Source organism: Aspergillus flavus, chromosome 4, assembly GCF_009017415.1.
Source record: "Aspergillus flavus chromosome 4, complete sequence".
NCBI lineage: Eukaryota > Fungi > Ascomycota > Eurotiomycetes > Eurotiales > Aspergillaceae > Aspergillus > Aspergillus flavus.
In genome coordinates this window covers 4273879-4290269 of record NC_092405.1, presented here as the reverse complement: position 1 = coordinate 4290269, position 16391 = coordinate 4273879, and the positions used below count along the sequence as shown (strand labels likewise).

Genomic DNA, 16391 nt, shown 5'->3' with positions numbered 1-16391 from the left:
TTCAATGCCTGTTCTCTGTCTTTGATAGTTAAGAGATAGAAGGTTCTACTGCAAATGCTTTGCGAATGTTCCTCAAACTTGCTGGGATGAAAGAGGCGTAGAGCCTGACATAGTTGGCTGCATAGAGAGAGCTGCAGAGAGTAGAATATTCCACAGTCCCATCAACGATCTATCACCAACCATCACTCTACCTCCATATTATCTCCTCTCTTCTTCTGCACCCAGACGACAAAATCATCAAGTGCCCCAGGCCATGCGCCGTCCGCACTCCACCACCCAAACCGCTCATCGTCAAGAGTCTTCCGCATGAAGACCTCAACCTGTTCCCACAGATCCTTGTTGACGGGTTTCTTTCCGCGCTCCTCCATGAATTCGATCCACCAGTCCAACCATGGAGTCGTCTCCGTCTCCCACTGGACTCCGCCCTTGTCCGGCGTAAAGAATAGTTTCCATTGTTCGGCTGCGATCTCAAACTGGAGGTTCCGCTGGCCCTGCATCCGGCAGAGAGGGAAGGTATAGCGGTACACGCGACGGAAGAGATCCGGCTGCGTGGGGATCCGCGATCGGAGATTGTCAGCGTGGGCAACCATTTTGTCGATGGAGTCACATCTGTAGATTAGGTTAGATTATCTCAAATTCTTGGATTTCGGTAACGGGATTTGGTGGTGATGTTACCCGACAGCCCTCCATCCATTCAAGAATCCCTCTCTAGTAAACTCGCCCATAGACGGTGATTTCAGAAGTTCTGCAATGCCGAGACATGTCACTTCGTCTAGTTGCACTTGGATATCGCCGAGGAATTTCATCGCTCCTTCAATGCCGATGCCATCGGGGTTGTCATCCGGAGAGTCTGGATGGGATTAGCTTGGAACTAATGTATGCTTTTTGGCTGGTTTACCTCGATAGCTGTCGAATATCTTGTTGATGGAGGAGGTGGCACCCCCTGCGCCCTGGGGACTCTGGAAAAACCTGGATCTTGTCAGTAAACGTCATCTGCTCCGATATGACTGACTTTCGCCTCTTGGAGGCACGCGTAGGCTTGGCCAACGGAAGGCATAAGTATTCCGACTTTCCAGAGGAGCGGGTTCTCATCTTGACGCTTGTGAAATTGAATGCCTATCTCGGTCATGCTCCCTCGGAATCTTTGAAAGAATCCGGACATTGCGATGACACAAGAATGACGCCCTGGGGATTATTTAGGTAATTGCGAACCACGTCCGCGTCCTGGGCCCTTGTTTGCTCTATATCTGCCGAAGAGATGCATGACACCCGTGGTCTATGAGGCTCAAGAGTGTCCTGTATGTGCTCCATAAGTGGAAAATTGTGCGAAGGAACCACATAGACGAGTTAGGCTCGGTGGTAATTGTGCGTTACTTTAACTGCCCTCAAGCTGGCTCGGAGCACTGCAGTCTCGTCTGGCGGGTATTACGCAATGGGATGCTAACATAGAATAGAAGACCAGCCAACTGTGCTCTGTCGTGTGCATAGGATGCCCAAGAGGATAATGGAGGGTCAATGGCTGACGAGTTACCTTCTGTGGCCCGTTTACCTGCCAAAGGCGGGCACCGACTTGCTGCAACTGAAAAGAGCATAGCCAGTAAACACCGGAGCACAGAAATCGCCCAGCAATTCCGCAAGCAACAAGAGGGCCCGTCAATTCCACGCTGCAGTACGGCGGAATTGCGAACCCGAGAAAAGCAAAGGCCCAGCCATGGATTGGGGGAAAGACAAGAAGAGGGCAAAAGAAATGAAATATCTCTAGCAACTTACGCATCAATTGCTTCTTCGACATTCCACCTAGATGCTTTTAAGAACTATAAATGAAACATCAGCTATTGGGTCGTAATTATCGCACGTGACATGGAAGGTTATATGTACGACTTGAGACCAACAATGCTTGTGGTATAATAGGAGATGGAAGGATCATACCTTGGCAGCTACTGCATCCTTTGCTTGTGTAAAGTTCATGAACTGAGCTATTTGTTGCCTCTGAAGACCCGAGTAAGGTGGCATGGTGGGGTGCAGACGGGCCTTCAGGTACGATCTTCTATCGAGTGCTACACCTGAACAAGGGATGTGAGAGTGAGTGAGACTATTAATAAGAGTAGCGGTAGGTCAGAGGGTCCAGTAACTGTTCAGCCAAGTAAAGATTTTGGGAGATGTAGTAGACAAAACTATGGCTGATCAGATGCAAAAGTTCGCATTGTCGCTTTTGAAGAGCTGACTGATCACTGATAATGCACGTGCCCCGCAGTATAATACATGGACTGATTATCTCCAGATAACTCTTTGAGACAACGAGCAGTCTACAAACTATTTGTACATTATTCATTCAGACGCTTCGGGATATTCATACATTCTTTGCCTGTTACATTCTTGAATGACCTCTATTCGTTATATTATTGCGGCAAGCTGTGTGACCATCAGCGTCCCATCCTTCCCACCAATAAGCCTCAAACTATCGCATGCATGGAGTAGAAAGTTTACATGATTATTGAACCGAGTACTCAAAGAGGTCAAGGGAGACGACATATCGAGAAATGTCTGAAAGGATATAGTTGGGTTTAGGCAAGGGGGAAACGAGCTGTTGTAATCGCATATGATTATGGATACAGTATGCTGAAGAACAAAGGCAAAAACTTTTCTATTGAAACAGACAGATGACTCCAGAACTCCTGCGAGAATCCCCAGGTATCTAGCATCCAAATTCCATGAACGATCCCGCGCATGCAACGATTTTCCTTTACGTCGTAAAGAGAGTATCTTCCTATGCAAAAGTCAGTAGGCTGCGATGTGCGCAAGGACTTCCACATGTAACACACCTCTCTCAGGTATTCCCCTATATCTCCCTGACGGAACACGGTAATTGCTGTTGGCTCCAATTTCCTCGCTTCAGCACTAGAGCGGGCGGTAACACCAAAGCCCTGAGATAACGTTAGTAGCTTATAGCGCCATATTCCCTGTGCCAACGTCTGTCTTACCAATGGAGTATCATTCGAGTTGAAGACAACAACACCTGCGTGTTCTGGACAATCGTCTGACCACCGGTTGACGTGTGCCTTTACCACATTTCCACCATACAGGAAGGGCATCTCTCCATTCTGTTTGATCCAGACCTTGTATCTCGCGTGGGGAGCAATCACATCCAGGGCTGCAGAGGTCAGAGATCTGTTCATTGATCGCTAATGATTGGAGATCTTACCGGTGATGTGCAGCCTGAACTGACCACTCTTGGTGAACTTTCCGATGCAGGTACCAAGTGAGAGAAGGTTTGCGCGAGGAATGGCTGTCGAAAGATTGGCCAAGGACAGTTTCATATAATAGACGCGATTTCCATGGAGACGGAATACATATCGGTCATTGGGGTCATCGGAGGTGGTAATGAGGTTGTTCAACGAGCGACCAGTATAGTTGGCCAATTTCTCGAAAAGCGTTTTCGTCTCTTGTTCAGTGAGTTGACGCATTTTGAATGACTGATGGGGGGTTGTTCGCAGTCGAAGAAAAGCTCCGCGGACAAAAAATCCAAAAAAAGTCTAAGGTGGAGAGCTTTTGGCATAAAAGTCTTGGCACCGCAAAGAAAAAAAAGTTTCGGACGGGAACCGCTCAAAACCAACCATCGACCCTCACCACGACAACTCAATTGCTCAATAATATCGTCATGGCTCCAGGACGCACGAATAAAAGGAGACGCCTGAGTCCTCCTGGTGATGAAGGCAATGGCACCTCGAAAACCTCCAAAGCCTCAGCCTTGAACAACTTCTACAGCAACGCCTCCGAATGGGACCTCGAACAAGATTACGAGCGCCGTCCGCGCAAATTGGGCAAGAAGGATAAGGAGAGGACAAGGCTACCTATCAAAACCGCGGAGGGTTTGCAAAACCTTGAGGAACCGGAGCTTGAAGAGTCTGACAGCTTCCTTGGCACTGATGACGATGAGGAGGATGCAGCCTCCGACGCCGAGGATGACATGGACGAGGATGAGGAAACACCTGCTGAGGAGGAGAAGCCCAAAATTCCGTTGAAATTGCAGATCTTACAAGCGAAAGAAGAACTTGCAAAATTGGCAACTTTGATCAATGAAGACCCGGAGGAACATCTTGGCTCTTTCAAAACAATGGCTGAAATGGTAAATAACGGCGCGCACGTTGCAATCAAGAAGCTGGCGCTTGCCTCGCAAGCTGCAATATTCAAGGATGTGATCCCGGGCTACCGCATCCGTCCTCTCAGCGAAGGCGAAATGACCACTAAGTTATCGAAAGAAGTGCGCAAACTGCAAAACTACGAACAATCTCTTCTCTCGCATTATAAACACTACGTTCAGAAGTTGACTGAGCTTACAAAGTCATCTAAAGCCTCACAGGAGGAAGTTGATCCTAGCTTAAAAAGTATTGCGATCAACTGTGCCTGCAACATGCTCCTTTCCGTACCGCATTTCAACTTTCGGTCGGAGCTCTTGAAAATTCTTGTCAACCGGCTCGCAAAGAGACAAGTGGATGCTGATTTTATCAAATGCCGGGAAACACTCGAAGAAGTTTTCTCAAGAGATGAGGACGGAGTTGTCTCCCTTGAAGCCGTTCGCCTCCTGTCGAAGATGATGAAGGCGAAGGAATTTAGAATCAACGAAAGCGTTTTGGACACCTTCTTGCACCTCCGACTGCTCTCCGAATTTTCTTCCAAGGCATCAAGAGACCGGGTCGACCGTGAGCCAGAGGAGAATACATTCCGTGGGAAGAAGAAGCAAAAGAAAGAATTCCGCACTAAACGGGAACGCAAGATCGAAAAGGAGCGGAAAGCCGTGGAGAAGGATATGAAGGAAGCCGACGCCTTAGTATCCCACGAGGAAAGAGATAAGAACCAAGCAGAGACCTTGAAACTTGTGTTTGGGGTCTACTTCCGCATTTTGAAACTTCGCATTCCTGCTCTTATGGGCCCGGTACTCGAGGGCCTTGCTAAATACGCGCATCTGATCAACCAAGATTTCTTTGGCGACTTACTCGAAGCCTTGAAGGACTTGATTGGGCACGCTGATCGGGACGAACTTGAAGACGACGTGGAGGATGAGGATTCTGAATCCGCGACAACATCAAGAGATTCTCAGCGCGAAGCTCTCCTTTGTACCGTCACTGCCTTTGCGCTCCTTCAAGGACAGGATGCTAGCAAGGCGGCAAGCACACTTCATCTTGATCTAAGCTTTTTCATCAAGCATCTTTATCGCTCCCTATACTCTCACTCAATCAACCCTGACATCGAATTCAACCCCAACAAATCTCTTCGGCTCCCCGACCCAGATGACAACAGTTCGCCACAGCAACTTAAGAGGAATAAGGTCAACTTTCAGACTCCGACAGTTCTGCTGCTTCACTGCCTTCAGTCCACACTTTTGTCCCGCGCACAAGGAATACCACCTCCTGTGCGTGTTGGTAGCTTCACTAAACGACTCCTGACGACATCACTCCAGGTTCCTGAGAAGTCCGCCATTGCTACGCTTTCCCTTCTAAACCAAGTAGCGAAGCATCACGCAAACCGTATCTCTTCATTGTGGCACAGTGAGGAGCGTAAAGGCGATGGTGTTTATAACCCCTACGCAACAGATATAGAAGCAACCAATGTCTTTGCCGGGACGGTATGGGAGGGAGAATTACTGCGACTACACTACTGTCCCCAAGTCCGTGATGCTGCCGTGGATATGGAGAAGATGATCTCGAGGAAGTAAGACATTGTCATTATGACTATCTGCAATGTATCAACATGACCTTCCATTGCCCTTTAAAAAAAACACATCCCTCATGTTCAATCCTTAAACCGAAATGTTTTCCTTTCTCTTCTGATATTTTTATGCCCTTTTTTTGTTCTTTTTGGTTAGCCAGATGATGATACCCGGTAATCTAGAACACGTGAGCAGGTCAACTGCAAGCGTCAATCTGAAATGAAATCTCAAACTATTACCGACTTTTGGTCCCAAATTTTGTCCTGTTAAACCATCCAATGTTATCCCCTTCCTCTTAATAATCAGCGCCAATAACCCCCTTGAACTTCAATTCCTAAACGGCCATCTTAGTGCGCCAAAGTCATCATACTCAGTTACCCCAACCAAGGTTCCAACCGAACAGAAAGTCAAAGAAATGAAATCGTCACGGCGTCATAAATGCTTTAAAGCAAATAGCAGGTTGTACATGACCTGGTAGTTTCAAATCAATCGTCCTCTGGCTTTTCGATTGACTTGTATGCATAGGCTGCCTGATACCAGGTTGGTAGGCTCGACTCGCTCGCTTCAGACCCTCTAGGAGGGGGGGTCGGGCCACGGTAATAAAACGAAACATCTGAAGCCTGAGACATCCGTGCTTCAGCAAAAGCTGTCAACGGTGAACGTGCTCTAGAAGACGAGCGGAGCGAAGCGGTTGTAAGAGCAGGGAATCCCATGGCGAGATCCTGCTGGTTCTGACTGCGACTTGTGGACTCCGAGGGGCTCTCGATTGAGCTATCAATCCAATCAAACGATGCAGCATTTCTGGAGCGAGAATTCAAGTCCTGAAAGGATCGGGAGGATCTAAGGAGCTGTCTGGACGTCATAGTTTCCTGATTATTGAGGCGCTCGCGTTCAGCCATGATCTGCTGCTGAGCAAGATTGCGCAGAGCGGGATGAACTCTGCTGGGGCTAACCTCCACCTGGTGATGCTCTGCCCCAATAGTAGCAATGGCGCGTGTCTGCAAGGGAGGTGTAAAAGGAAGTGGTTCTTGCTTCATGGAGTCTTGCTCTTCAGGAGTTTTATCGTCTTTGCCGCGCTTGGCAGGAGGCAAGGAGCGGCTCGCAGCTTTGCTTTCGCTGCTACGTCGATCACGACCACGGCGAAAAGGATAGAAAAGGCCCATCTTTGCTGGGAACTTCATGATTTCAGCGCTTGCTTTGTGAACGAGAGTTTGGCTGCTAGCAGTTCTTTCTTTGCCCTTCTCGGAGCTGCTGTGCAGAGGTTCTGGACTCCCAGTGGATATTTTACTAGGGTCTTTCAGAATGAGTCTTCTGGGGTGAGGGTCAGTGAAGTGATCTTTTCTGTCATCGCTATGGAGACCTGGAGTGGGGAAGGCTGCCATAGGTGTTGGAACATCATCAGTAAGCGTGTGTTCCTCAGCATGTTTGTTGTCCAGTGCGACAGATTCACAGTTGTGTTCTTCCCCTCTGCTTTCTGTGTTCTTTGTCACCACTTCTTCCTTCCTCATTTGACGTGACTTCATCTTCATGAACTGTTGTGGTCTTTCATTGTCTTTACTCCATCTGATGACATCTCGGCTCCCCTGCAACCTGGTATTCATGGATCTTGCATCCTCTACTGGGTTGTAGGGGAGGTTGGACTTTACAGTCGAGGCCAACGCACTAATCTCGCCCTTCAGTTTGTTGTACTCACTCTGGAAGAGCTGTGTCATCCTGTCTTCCATCTGACGCTGCTCGCGCTGTATAGCACCAACTTGAATCTTCACCTCCATCATGACCCTCTGTAGCTCTCTCATCACTTCAGTATCGCTCATCACTCGGTTATTGAGCTTGCGCATGAGTTCCGACAGATGTCCTGTGCCCCTCAGGATTTGATCCGTTGACCAGTTATTACTGTTTTCGAATGACCGGGCAAGCTTGTTTGCCGTACCGTCAACGTGGATGTGAAGTGAATCCATGTAGGTGGATATCTGCTGCTCCAAGGTTACTGTGTTTTGATAGCCCGGGTGCGGTGGAGGAGGAGCATAGCCTCCGTGAGTCTTCACACCAGAGTAGAAACGAGGATCGTCAATAGGGAGTTGAGAATCGAAGGGCATCCTCATATGTGTTGGGTCGAAGGCAGGGTCAGCCTGTCCAGAGCTTGAGGCCATATGCTCCTGTGACCTACTAGACGAGCGCCTGCTGTACTGTCCGGACGGGGTAGTCACTTCAGTTTGGTCCTGTGTTCTGACAGACGGTGGCCTCTGCTGATCCGATGAGACGACTAGCGGACGGTTTTTCTCTACCGTGCTCTGTTTGCGTTCGCATGACGAGGACACTGGTGCAATACCTTTTGGTGCGTTGGATGTAGATAGCTTGTACGAAGCTGGACTCTCAGTAGAAGTGGCATCAGTCTTTGGCTTAGAGGGAACTGATGTTTCGTTCTCCACCTTCAGACTAATATAGCGTCGTTCCGCATCGACAACCGCTGGATGGCCCCTGCTGGTATCGCCTGTGCTAGCTAGAGGAGATGAGCCGTCAATCAGAACAGTGTCAAGACGCGTCATGGGTTCCACGTTTCCCACTTTTTTATGAGGCCGATGTTGCTCCTGTGTGTCTCTAAGAGCTTTTGCATCAAGCCTGTCATTACCCTTTGCCTGCTGTGCAGGGCAGGATGAAGCGCTCTGTTTAGAGCTCACGAAGCTACCTGAGTCCGAAAACCTAGTGGTCTGGACTGGAGCAGAAGCAGGGTGCACTCCAGGATCTCTGGGCTTGGGGACATACAGCCTTTCTTCATCGAAGTCAACAGACTCAGGCGGCGATTGTTTGGTCTTTCCGACCTGTGGAGTTCCGGCGTTCGATGGCAGTCGAGGCATAGCACTAAGTGGAGGGTCCTGAGCTTTACGAAACTCCTTACCAAGCTCTTTGAAGCTGAGTTTGGATCTCAGCGTCGCCATCATGGACTTTTTCTTTTCACCTTCGACCTTTGTACCCGCACCCTTATCACCAGGATGGGGCTCCTTGTCTCCCTGTGTCTTCAAACCACTCAGCTTCGTGAGAACATTTGGCTTTGAAACCGTCGGCTCAAGCACAGGGACAGAACTACTGACAGCCATAAGACGGGGCTTAGGCATCGGGAGGGCGAGAGCCTCGTCGTAATCCAGTCCTGACGACTTTCTCATCGTACTAGAGCTTGAAGAATAGGACGCGGTTGGACGAGTTATCACTACTTCCATCAGAAAAGCCAAGCCAACAGCAAAAAGGAAGGGGAGACACGATATACCGGTATTAGGATCATACCCCAACTCGCCAAACTCCAGCTTATGCAGCTCCCTTTCACGAATATGTTCTTGTTCACGAGCCCTCATCTGCGACCAGGCATTTCCAGGCACGGTGGGCACAAGAGGCAGTTTGACCTTGGGTTTCTCTCTCAACTCCTTATCCTCAGACTCAGATCTAGTCTGAGCCTCCTGATCTTTATCACAGTCCGCCATAACGAACAAAAAAACAGAAACAAAACAGCTACTAGAAGATAATCACCAAAGCAAACAGGATACTTGAAGAAGTCGTTGTGTCGTTGTTGTTCTATTGCAGTTGCGTTGGTCTGTCACGTCGCGAGATGATATGAGGAAACCAACTTTCAAGTGTTGCTCTTTCACGACAAGAAACACACAAGTAAACAAGATGTGTATGTGGCGAAGCTGATGCCTTCACTGCATTGTGTTGCTGGGCACGCGCCACAGTGCGAGACGTGAATTTCACTCACACCAGTGACACACATGGATTTGGCTGTGGCTGTTCCCTTTTCTTTTACTCTCTACTTTTGTTTCGCCGGATTTATGGGACCGGGAACCTGGAGTTCGGGGTTTGTCTTTACTTTTCTTCCCTTTTTGGTATCTGTATCAGAAACGGCCTTGCTTTCTGTCTGGATAAGGCGTGGGATATGTATGTAATGTAACGTACAAGACCCTTCAGATGTCTTGATATCAGTTGGTTCCGGACATTGAGAGCGAATATACTTTTCTGAACAGAGGTTTGGCTTTCTTTCTCCAACTGATGGGAAGATGTAGGTGACTGACTCCTGCTATCTACTCTGTATGTATCCTGGAGGACTCCCGTAGGACATGGCTTCTCGATATAAGGAGTCGGGAATCTTAGAACGGAGAATGGACATCTTTCAGTAACCTGGATACTGTATGCTCTGCCTGGCTACTATTGCTACCTCTTGTACCTTCTTACATCTTGTCACGGATTGGCCGTATTCGTTTTGCTAATATGATAGGAGCAGGCTTATCCGAAGGAGTAGATACAGTCCAAGAACAAAACCCATTGAAAGAATCTTCAATCTTCATTATCATCAATCATAATCACATCACTACATACTGGTAGACGTAAATCAACGGCAAAACTAAACAAGTTTTGTTAACTACTATCAGTTTTGGCACAACAGACTCGCGGTCAATAATCGACACATTCTGGAGAGGAGAATAAGAAAACAGAACAGATAACAATAACCTGAATTGATAAAAGCACACAAGTCAAATACAGGGGAATCAAATTAAGACGAGTAAAATGAGCGACAAGAAGCTTGGTCAACAAAGCTGGGTATATGCATGCTAAACAGATTGCATCAATTAGTAACAATGAGTCAAGCGCACACTTTCAGATCCCATAGGAGTCGGTGATGATATGCATGGAAGCAGTGCGATGGGTGATCACACTAGAGATTTACTGGTCGTTCCTGGGGCGACGACGGAAAGGAGAGAAGATGGTTCCAAAGAAGTTGACGAAGACGGCGCGAAGGATGACCTTCAACCAGCTGTCATTCTTGGTGTTGCTGAGAGTAACGGCCCGGGTCTGGCTTGGAGACCGAGAGGCGTCACCCTTTTGAGCAACGGCCTTGTCTGCAGTGGTTTCCGTCGCAGTAGCGGGCTCGGCAGTAGTCGATGGTTCATTGGTTGACGCAGCTGGCTCTTCGGATCCTGAACGCGGTTCATTGATATCAGCTTCAGGATTCTCTGAAGGAGGCAATGGTGCGTCCTTGCTGGCTGACGGTTGAGACTCAGGGGCAAGGCTGGCAGCCTTGTCCTCGCCCTTGGTGGGTTGAGACTCTTCCGCAGACGCGGTTTCTGGCTCCTTGTCCGTGTGGGACAAAGCAGCCACTCCAGCAGCTGCAGCTGCAGCACTTGCAGCAACAGCCGCCGCAGCACCCACGCCAATTAGCTCGGCTGAGGCGTTATTCTTTCCATCCTGTTCAGGAGCATCCTCTTTCGTGGCCTCAGGGACGACCTCAGCTGTATCAGTGCTCTCTTTCTCCACAGGAGGCTCACCAGAAGAAACCGATACAGGCTCCTCCTTCTCGGCCTCAGCAGGGGCTGCTGCTACTGGCTCGCTGGCAGGTTCCTCCTTTTGAGCGATTACAGCCTCTTCAGCCTCAGCCTTAGGTACAACCTCAGGTTCAGTCTCCGGGGCCTTCTGTTCAGCAGGTGTCTCAACAGCCACGGGCTCAGCTGCAACAGTCTCCTCCTTAGGTAGCTCAGTCACCTCTTCCGGCTTCTCTTCGTGGGACTGTGTGACAGCAGGCTCGACCTCGTTCAAGGTGACCTCCTCAGGAACAACAGCCTTAGAAGATTCAGCAGTCTCCTCGACCACATCCGACGAAGCTGGCTGCTCAGCAGACTTATCAGCGACCGGCTCCTCGGAGACAGGCTCCTTGGCGGGCTCTTCGGTAGTAGCCTTTTCAACGACTTCCTCGGTAGCAGGTGTCTCAGCAACCACGGCCTTCTCAGTTGGTTCTGGGACAGAATCTTCAGCCACGGTCTCCTCACTTGCTGGCTTTTCAGTGGAGTCATCCACAGGCTTTTCTTCCGCAGCTGGCTGCTCAGCTGGCTCGGGTTCGGCCGCCTGCTTCGTGGCAGGCTCTTCAGTAGTCAGCACTTCACTCACGAGCTCATCTTCCTTGGCGGGCTGTTCCGCAGCAGGTTCCTCCGTAGAAGGCTCAGCAGCGACAGATCCCTCGACAGTAGGAGGTTCCTCTACAGGCGACTCTTTGACGGCAGGTTCCTCGCTAGGTTGTTCGACAGGAGTGGGCTCTTGAACAGCAGCCTCTTCAGCAGCGAGCTCCTTAACAGACTCTTCTGCGGTGGACTTCACCGGTTCAGCTTCCTTGGCGGGCTCGGATTCAACTGGTTGCTCAACAACGGGAGTTTCCTTAACGGGCTCTTCGAGGGTCGTTTCCTCGGTAGCATGCTTCGTCTCCTTGGATTCTTCGGTGACTGGTTCCTTGATCTCATGCTCGGTCACATCAGCGGGCTTTTCATCCGTTGTAGGCTCCTCTGCCGCCACTTCGGGGCCTGACGCCTTGGTGGGTTCCTCAGTTGCCTCCTTTGTTGTCGAATCCTCAGTAGCGGGCACTTCAGAGACAGGTTCCTGTGTAGCCGGTTCTTCCTTCGTCAAGTCCTTAGCGGGCTCCTCAGCTGTTGTTTCTTCCGCGACGGGCTTCTCGGATGTAGGCTCTTCAACGACAGGCTCAGTAGTTGTAGCCTCCACTTCAACAAGAGTCTTCGCAGAGGCTTCCTCTGGAACCTCTTCCTTAGCGGCTTCAACAATCTTCTCGCCTTCTTCGGCAGGAGACACCTTCGCGGCCTCTTCGGTGGGGGCTTCCTCGACGGAGGGTTGAACAACCTCTTCCTTCGTGGTGGCTTCTTCCGAAGCAGGCTCAGCCTTGGTCTCTTCTACCGGCTTTTCGATGGGGGCCTTTTCATCCTCAGCAGCGGGCTCAGAAGTCTTCTCGGCAGGCTGTTTCGATTCTTCCGTTGCAGCAGGAGCTTCAGCCGTGGTGCTCTCTGGAACTGACTCTACCGGTTCTTCGGAAGTTGTCTCAACAGGGGCTTCGGTCTCTTCTGTTGTTGTCTCCTTCGCTGGTTCCTCTGCTACAACATCGGCATACGTGGGTTGCTCGGTGGTTCGCTCTTCCACTGCCTTCTCGGCGCCGGACTCCTTAGTAGGTTCGCTGGGGGCGTCTTCGGTGGCAGAGGATTTGACGACGGGTTCTTGCGCAACCGATTCCTGAGCATCCGGGGCTGCAGTGGACAGAGTCTCCTTAGTCTCTTCCACAACCGGTACCTCCTTCACTGCTTCAACGACGGTCTCCTCGGTAGACGGCTTATCCTGAGCAGCAGTGTCATTAGTGGCAGGCTCCTCAGCAGATGTCTCCTTAGGTGCCTCGGACACTGCCTCCTCCTTGACAATCTCCTTTACTGATTCTTTAGGAGCGGCGGGTTCTTCGGTCTTTTCAGGGACTGGCTCTTCCTTAACAGGCTCCTTTGCTGGTTCTTCGGCAACGGCTAGTTCAGGAGCGGCAGGTTGCTCGGTCTTTTCAGGGACCGGCTCTTCCTTAACGGCCTCCTTAACTGGTTCTTCAGCAGATGTCTCCTTAGGTGCCTCCGACACTCCCTCCTCCTTCACGGTCTCCTTAACAGGTGCTTCCACGACGGCTGGATCAGCGGCGGATATGTCCTTAGGCTCTTCCGGCGCCGCCTTCTCCTCGACCGGTTCTTCGACAGCGGGCTCCTCAGCCACAGGCGCTTTAATCGCGGGTGTTTCTTCCGACTTTCCAGGGGCTATCTCTTCCTTAACGGGCTCTTTGGTCGTCTCCTGAGACTCTTCCGCCGCCGTTTCCTCTTGAACAGGAGCCTTATCCGACTCGTCGAGCTTCTCAGTGGCGGATGTCTCCTTCACTGCTTCGGTGGTCTCCTCCTTAACGGGCTCCTCAGCAGCAGGCTTCTCGGAGACTGTCTCTTTGGACTGTTCCGGTGCAGCCTCCTCCTTAACAGATTCCTTCACTAGCTCTTCAGTGGCGGGAGCTTCCTTGGGTTCTTCGGGGGTCGGCTCTTCCTTGGCGGGTTCCTCAGAAACAACTTCCGCCTGTTTTGTCTCGGCAGGCTCTGTGGCAGGCTCCTTGGTGGTCTCCTCCTCCGCAGTTGGTTGCGCTTCGGTGGCGGGCTGCTCCGTAGTGGTTTCAGCTGCAGGGGTTTCGGTGGCGGTGGGCTTCTCGGTGTTCGATTCTTGAGCGGGAGTTTCCTCAGCCGTGACTTCGGGTGTGGACGTCTCAACAGCAGGCTCCTCTGGTTTTACTGCTACTTCTTCAGTAGCCTTTTGTGGCTGGGATTCCTCAGGTTGCTTCTCAGCCTCAACCTTAGCCTCGCCGTTCACAACTGGCGCCTCCTCCTGGGTAGAGGTGGCTGGAACTTCTTCGGCCTTCTTTTCAGTGCCTTCCTTCTCTGCCACTGGCTGAGATTCAGCCACCTTCTCCTCGGGCCTTTCTACCACCGGGTCGGACTTCTCCTCGGCCACGGGCTCGTCCTTGCTCTCGGAGGTCTGCGCAGCGGGTTCGGTTCCGTTAACTTCTGGCTCCTTGGTGCCGTTGGAAAGAGCCTCCTTCGGTTCTGCCTCAGTCTCTGCTTTGGCATCAGTCTCGACAGGTTTCTCAGGGACTTGTTCGGTCTTCTGATCATCGGCCGGAGACTCGTCAGCTACAGGGGCTTCGTGCTCAGCGACTCCATTGACACCATTCGACTTGTGGACGCCATTCGTTACCGGCCCACCCTCGGTCGAAGCATCCGTCTCGGGTTCTTTTGTGGCCTCCTCCGCCTTCTCACTGGCACCATTCTGAGCCGGAGTCTCCTGCTCGGCTGCAGACTTGACGGTAAGGTAATTGTTGACCAAGCCCTCCGTTCCAGAAGCTATGGTTCCAAAGCATTGGTTAGTCATGCCGCGATTCCCGATATAGTTACGTAAAGCATTGCCGAAGCCGGTTCGAACTTACCGTTCTTTACAGACTCATCGTGAAACCACGAGCCAGTTGCGCCTTCTCGGAATCTGTACTGGTATTGCCCCGGAGCCAGCTTGAAATCCCGGAAGAAGAGGTACTCGGTCGAGTAGAGACCCGGGTCTAGTTCCGACTCGACCTCTATCGTCTTAACGTTCAGCTCCAATGGCTCCCATTGAGGTTCCGAGAAGGTACCGGCGACGAAGATGGTAGGGGTATCAGTCGGACGACGGACGGAGATGGTAACAGTCTCAGTAATGGATTCCACCATTGTTATGATCGTCAAGGTCGTAACAGTCGTTAAGTATCAAACAACAGGTCAAAGCGCGATGGGGAGGCTTTCAAGAACAATTACACAACAGGGATATCGAGTGAATCGATAGAATAATATACAGAAAAACAGAAACGAGGAACGAAAAGAGAAGAGGCCTCCCAGGCAATGGATCGGGTAATAGGGTTGCGAGAGGTAAGGGAGGTGAAACTTTGGGGGGGCGATAGAGGTGGGATTGGTCAGATCAGGATGTATGAGTTTGATTGATCAAACCAAACTCACAATGGGGACAGAGAGTTGTGTGATAGTAGTAAGATAGTTAATGAGTTGAGGAGGGGAAAAGAGAGAAAGGAGAGAGGAAAGGAGAAAGACAAGAGTCAATCATGGGTAACATAAAAAAAAGGGAAAAGAAAAAAAAAAAAAAACAGAAGGGTCCCCACTCAGCGATGGAGGAGGGAGAATTCCGGACTAAGATGGTTAGTGAGGTCGACTGATGGAGGGACTGAACTCCCGCTAGTGGCCGAATGGCCGTTAACTTAGGGATTAGTTTGGCGGGGCAGCGAAGTAGTTGTCACAGTGATACTGATTTCATTCCCGTCTGGGTTGGGGGATTGTTTTGCTTTTGCTTTTTCAAATTCGTTATCTATGTCGCATATATATAACTTGAGCTTTAAGGGGGGGTTGAGACAAGAGACATATGTTTACGTGACAAAAAAAGAAAAGCGCATAATTCATGAAGTAGAAATGATATTATAAGGTAGATATTACTCGGAATGAATCTGGAGATATCACCAATTGAGTCATGCTGGAGATAGACAAACCTAGATGCATTGCTTACTCCTCCGGACGGTTCGCATGGAGGGGACGCATTAAAAGTATCTGCAGATCTTCGATGGCTGCGTGATTCCATCGTCTTTGTACGTCACTGGTTACCGACTGGAAAATGCGGTGAGTGGACAGCGCCAATCACGGGAACAGCAGAAAATATGTTCTTAAACAGATTGAGTAGTGGGTAAACATCCAGCCAGTTATTGAACTTGGTGATGTACAGCGCCATATGCAACGATAACGGATGTTGTGCACATTGGCCGAAATCAGATCATCCTCCAGTCGGCTGATGGAGGGAAATTTTCATGAGACGAGCAAATAGAAATTAAAATCCTGCTCGCCGGATCGCGCAGGAAAGAAAAAAAAAAAACAGTGGAGAACTATACTGACTAGACTCATAGTGCAGTCATGGCACCATAACCCCTACTCCATCCGGTTTAGTCGCCCTCCGCTACGGACTCCACTCGGCTCACTATAAACTGCGGAAATCATATCATCCTCTCAAGAGGGATTGGAAATACGACGACATGGACCAATCCTCGAAGATCGACCTATTCTTGTCCGCCTGGATATTCATGCGTAAACCGGGGCGATGCAATTTCAATTACATCTGCAGCACTAAGGCGGGACATCGAGATTGGACTCCTCTCCGCTTGCTTCTTGTTCGCCTTGCGATCACAATCCCTCGGCTTCATGAAGGTTGATACCGACTACCAATCTTACCTGTCCGAATGTGCCAGAACCAGTAAAACTCCAAGTCATCGCGAGCCGTCCAC

At 50.2% G+C, this 16391-nt stretch overlaps 5 protein-coding genes across 5 annotated transcripts; 1 reads left to right on the top strand and 4 right to left on the bottom strand.

Moving 5' to 3' along the window:
- Window positions 1-81: 81 nt before the first annotated feature.
- Window positions 82-2163, bottom strand: F9C07_10308 (defective in cullin neddylation protein 1). Its single transcript, XM_041292431.2, has 5 exons — window positions 1930-2163; window positions 1771-1814; window positions 899-969; window positions 676-850; window positions 82-609 (listed from the first exon to the last, which is right to left on the bottom strand). Exons 1-5 carry the CDS (start codon window positions 2011-2013, stop codon window positions 183-185), a joined length of 801 nt encoding a protein of 266 aa, XP_041146837.1. The 5' UTR covers window positions 2014-2163; the 3' UTR covers window positions 82-182.
- An 89-nt stretch (window positions 2164-2252) lies between these two features.
- Window positions 2253-3501, bottom strand: F9C07_2160031 (ribosome biogenesis protein). Its single transcript, XM_041292430.2, has 4 exons — window positions 3203-3501; window positions 2982-3151; window positions 2823-2924; window positions 2253-2767 (listed from the first exon to the last, which is right to left on the bottom strand). The coding sequence occupies exons 1-4, from the start codon at window positions 3462-3464 to the stop codon at window positions 2744-2746; spliced, it is 558 nt and encodes a 185-aa protein (XP_041146836.1). The 5' UTR covers window positions 3465-3501; the 3' UTR covers window positions 2253-2743.
- Window positions 3502-3658: 157 nt separating this feature from the next.
- On the top strand, window positions 3659-5713 carry F9C07_2069970 (nucleolar complex-associated protein-domain-containing protein; the record flags this gene model as incomplete). The annotated part of the gene is made up of 1 exon (XM_041286111.1): window positions 3659-5713. One exon carries the CDS (start codon window positions 3659-3661, stop codon window positions 5711-5713), a length of 2055 nt encoding a protein of 684 aa, XP_041146835.1.
- Window positions 5714-6192: 479 nt separating this feature from the next.
- Window positions 6193-9180, bottom strand: F9C07_10309 (uncharacterized protein; the record flags this gene model as incomplete). The annotated part of the gene is made up of 1 exon (XM_041286109.1): window positions 6193-9180. One exon carries the CDS (start codon window positions 9178-9180, stop codon window positions 6193-6195), a length of 2988 nt encoding a protein of 995 aa, XP_041146834.1.
- Window positions 9181-9797: 617 nt separating this feature from the next.
- On the bottom strand, window positions 9798-16074 carry F9C07_1595110 (uncharacterized protein). The gene is made up of 2 exons (XM_041292429.2): window positions 14514-16074; window positions 9798-14430 (listed from the first exon to the last, which is right to left on the bottom strand). Exons 1-2 carry the CDS (start codon window positions 14785-14787, stop codon window positions 10415-10417), a joined length of 4290 nt encoding a protein of 1429 aa, XP_041146833.1. The 5' UTR covers window positions 14788-16074; the 3' UTR covers window positions 9798-10414.
- Window positions 16075-16391: the final 317 nt, after the last annotated feature.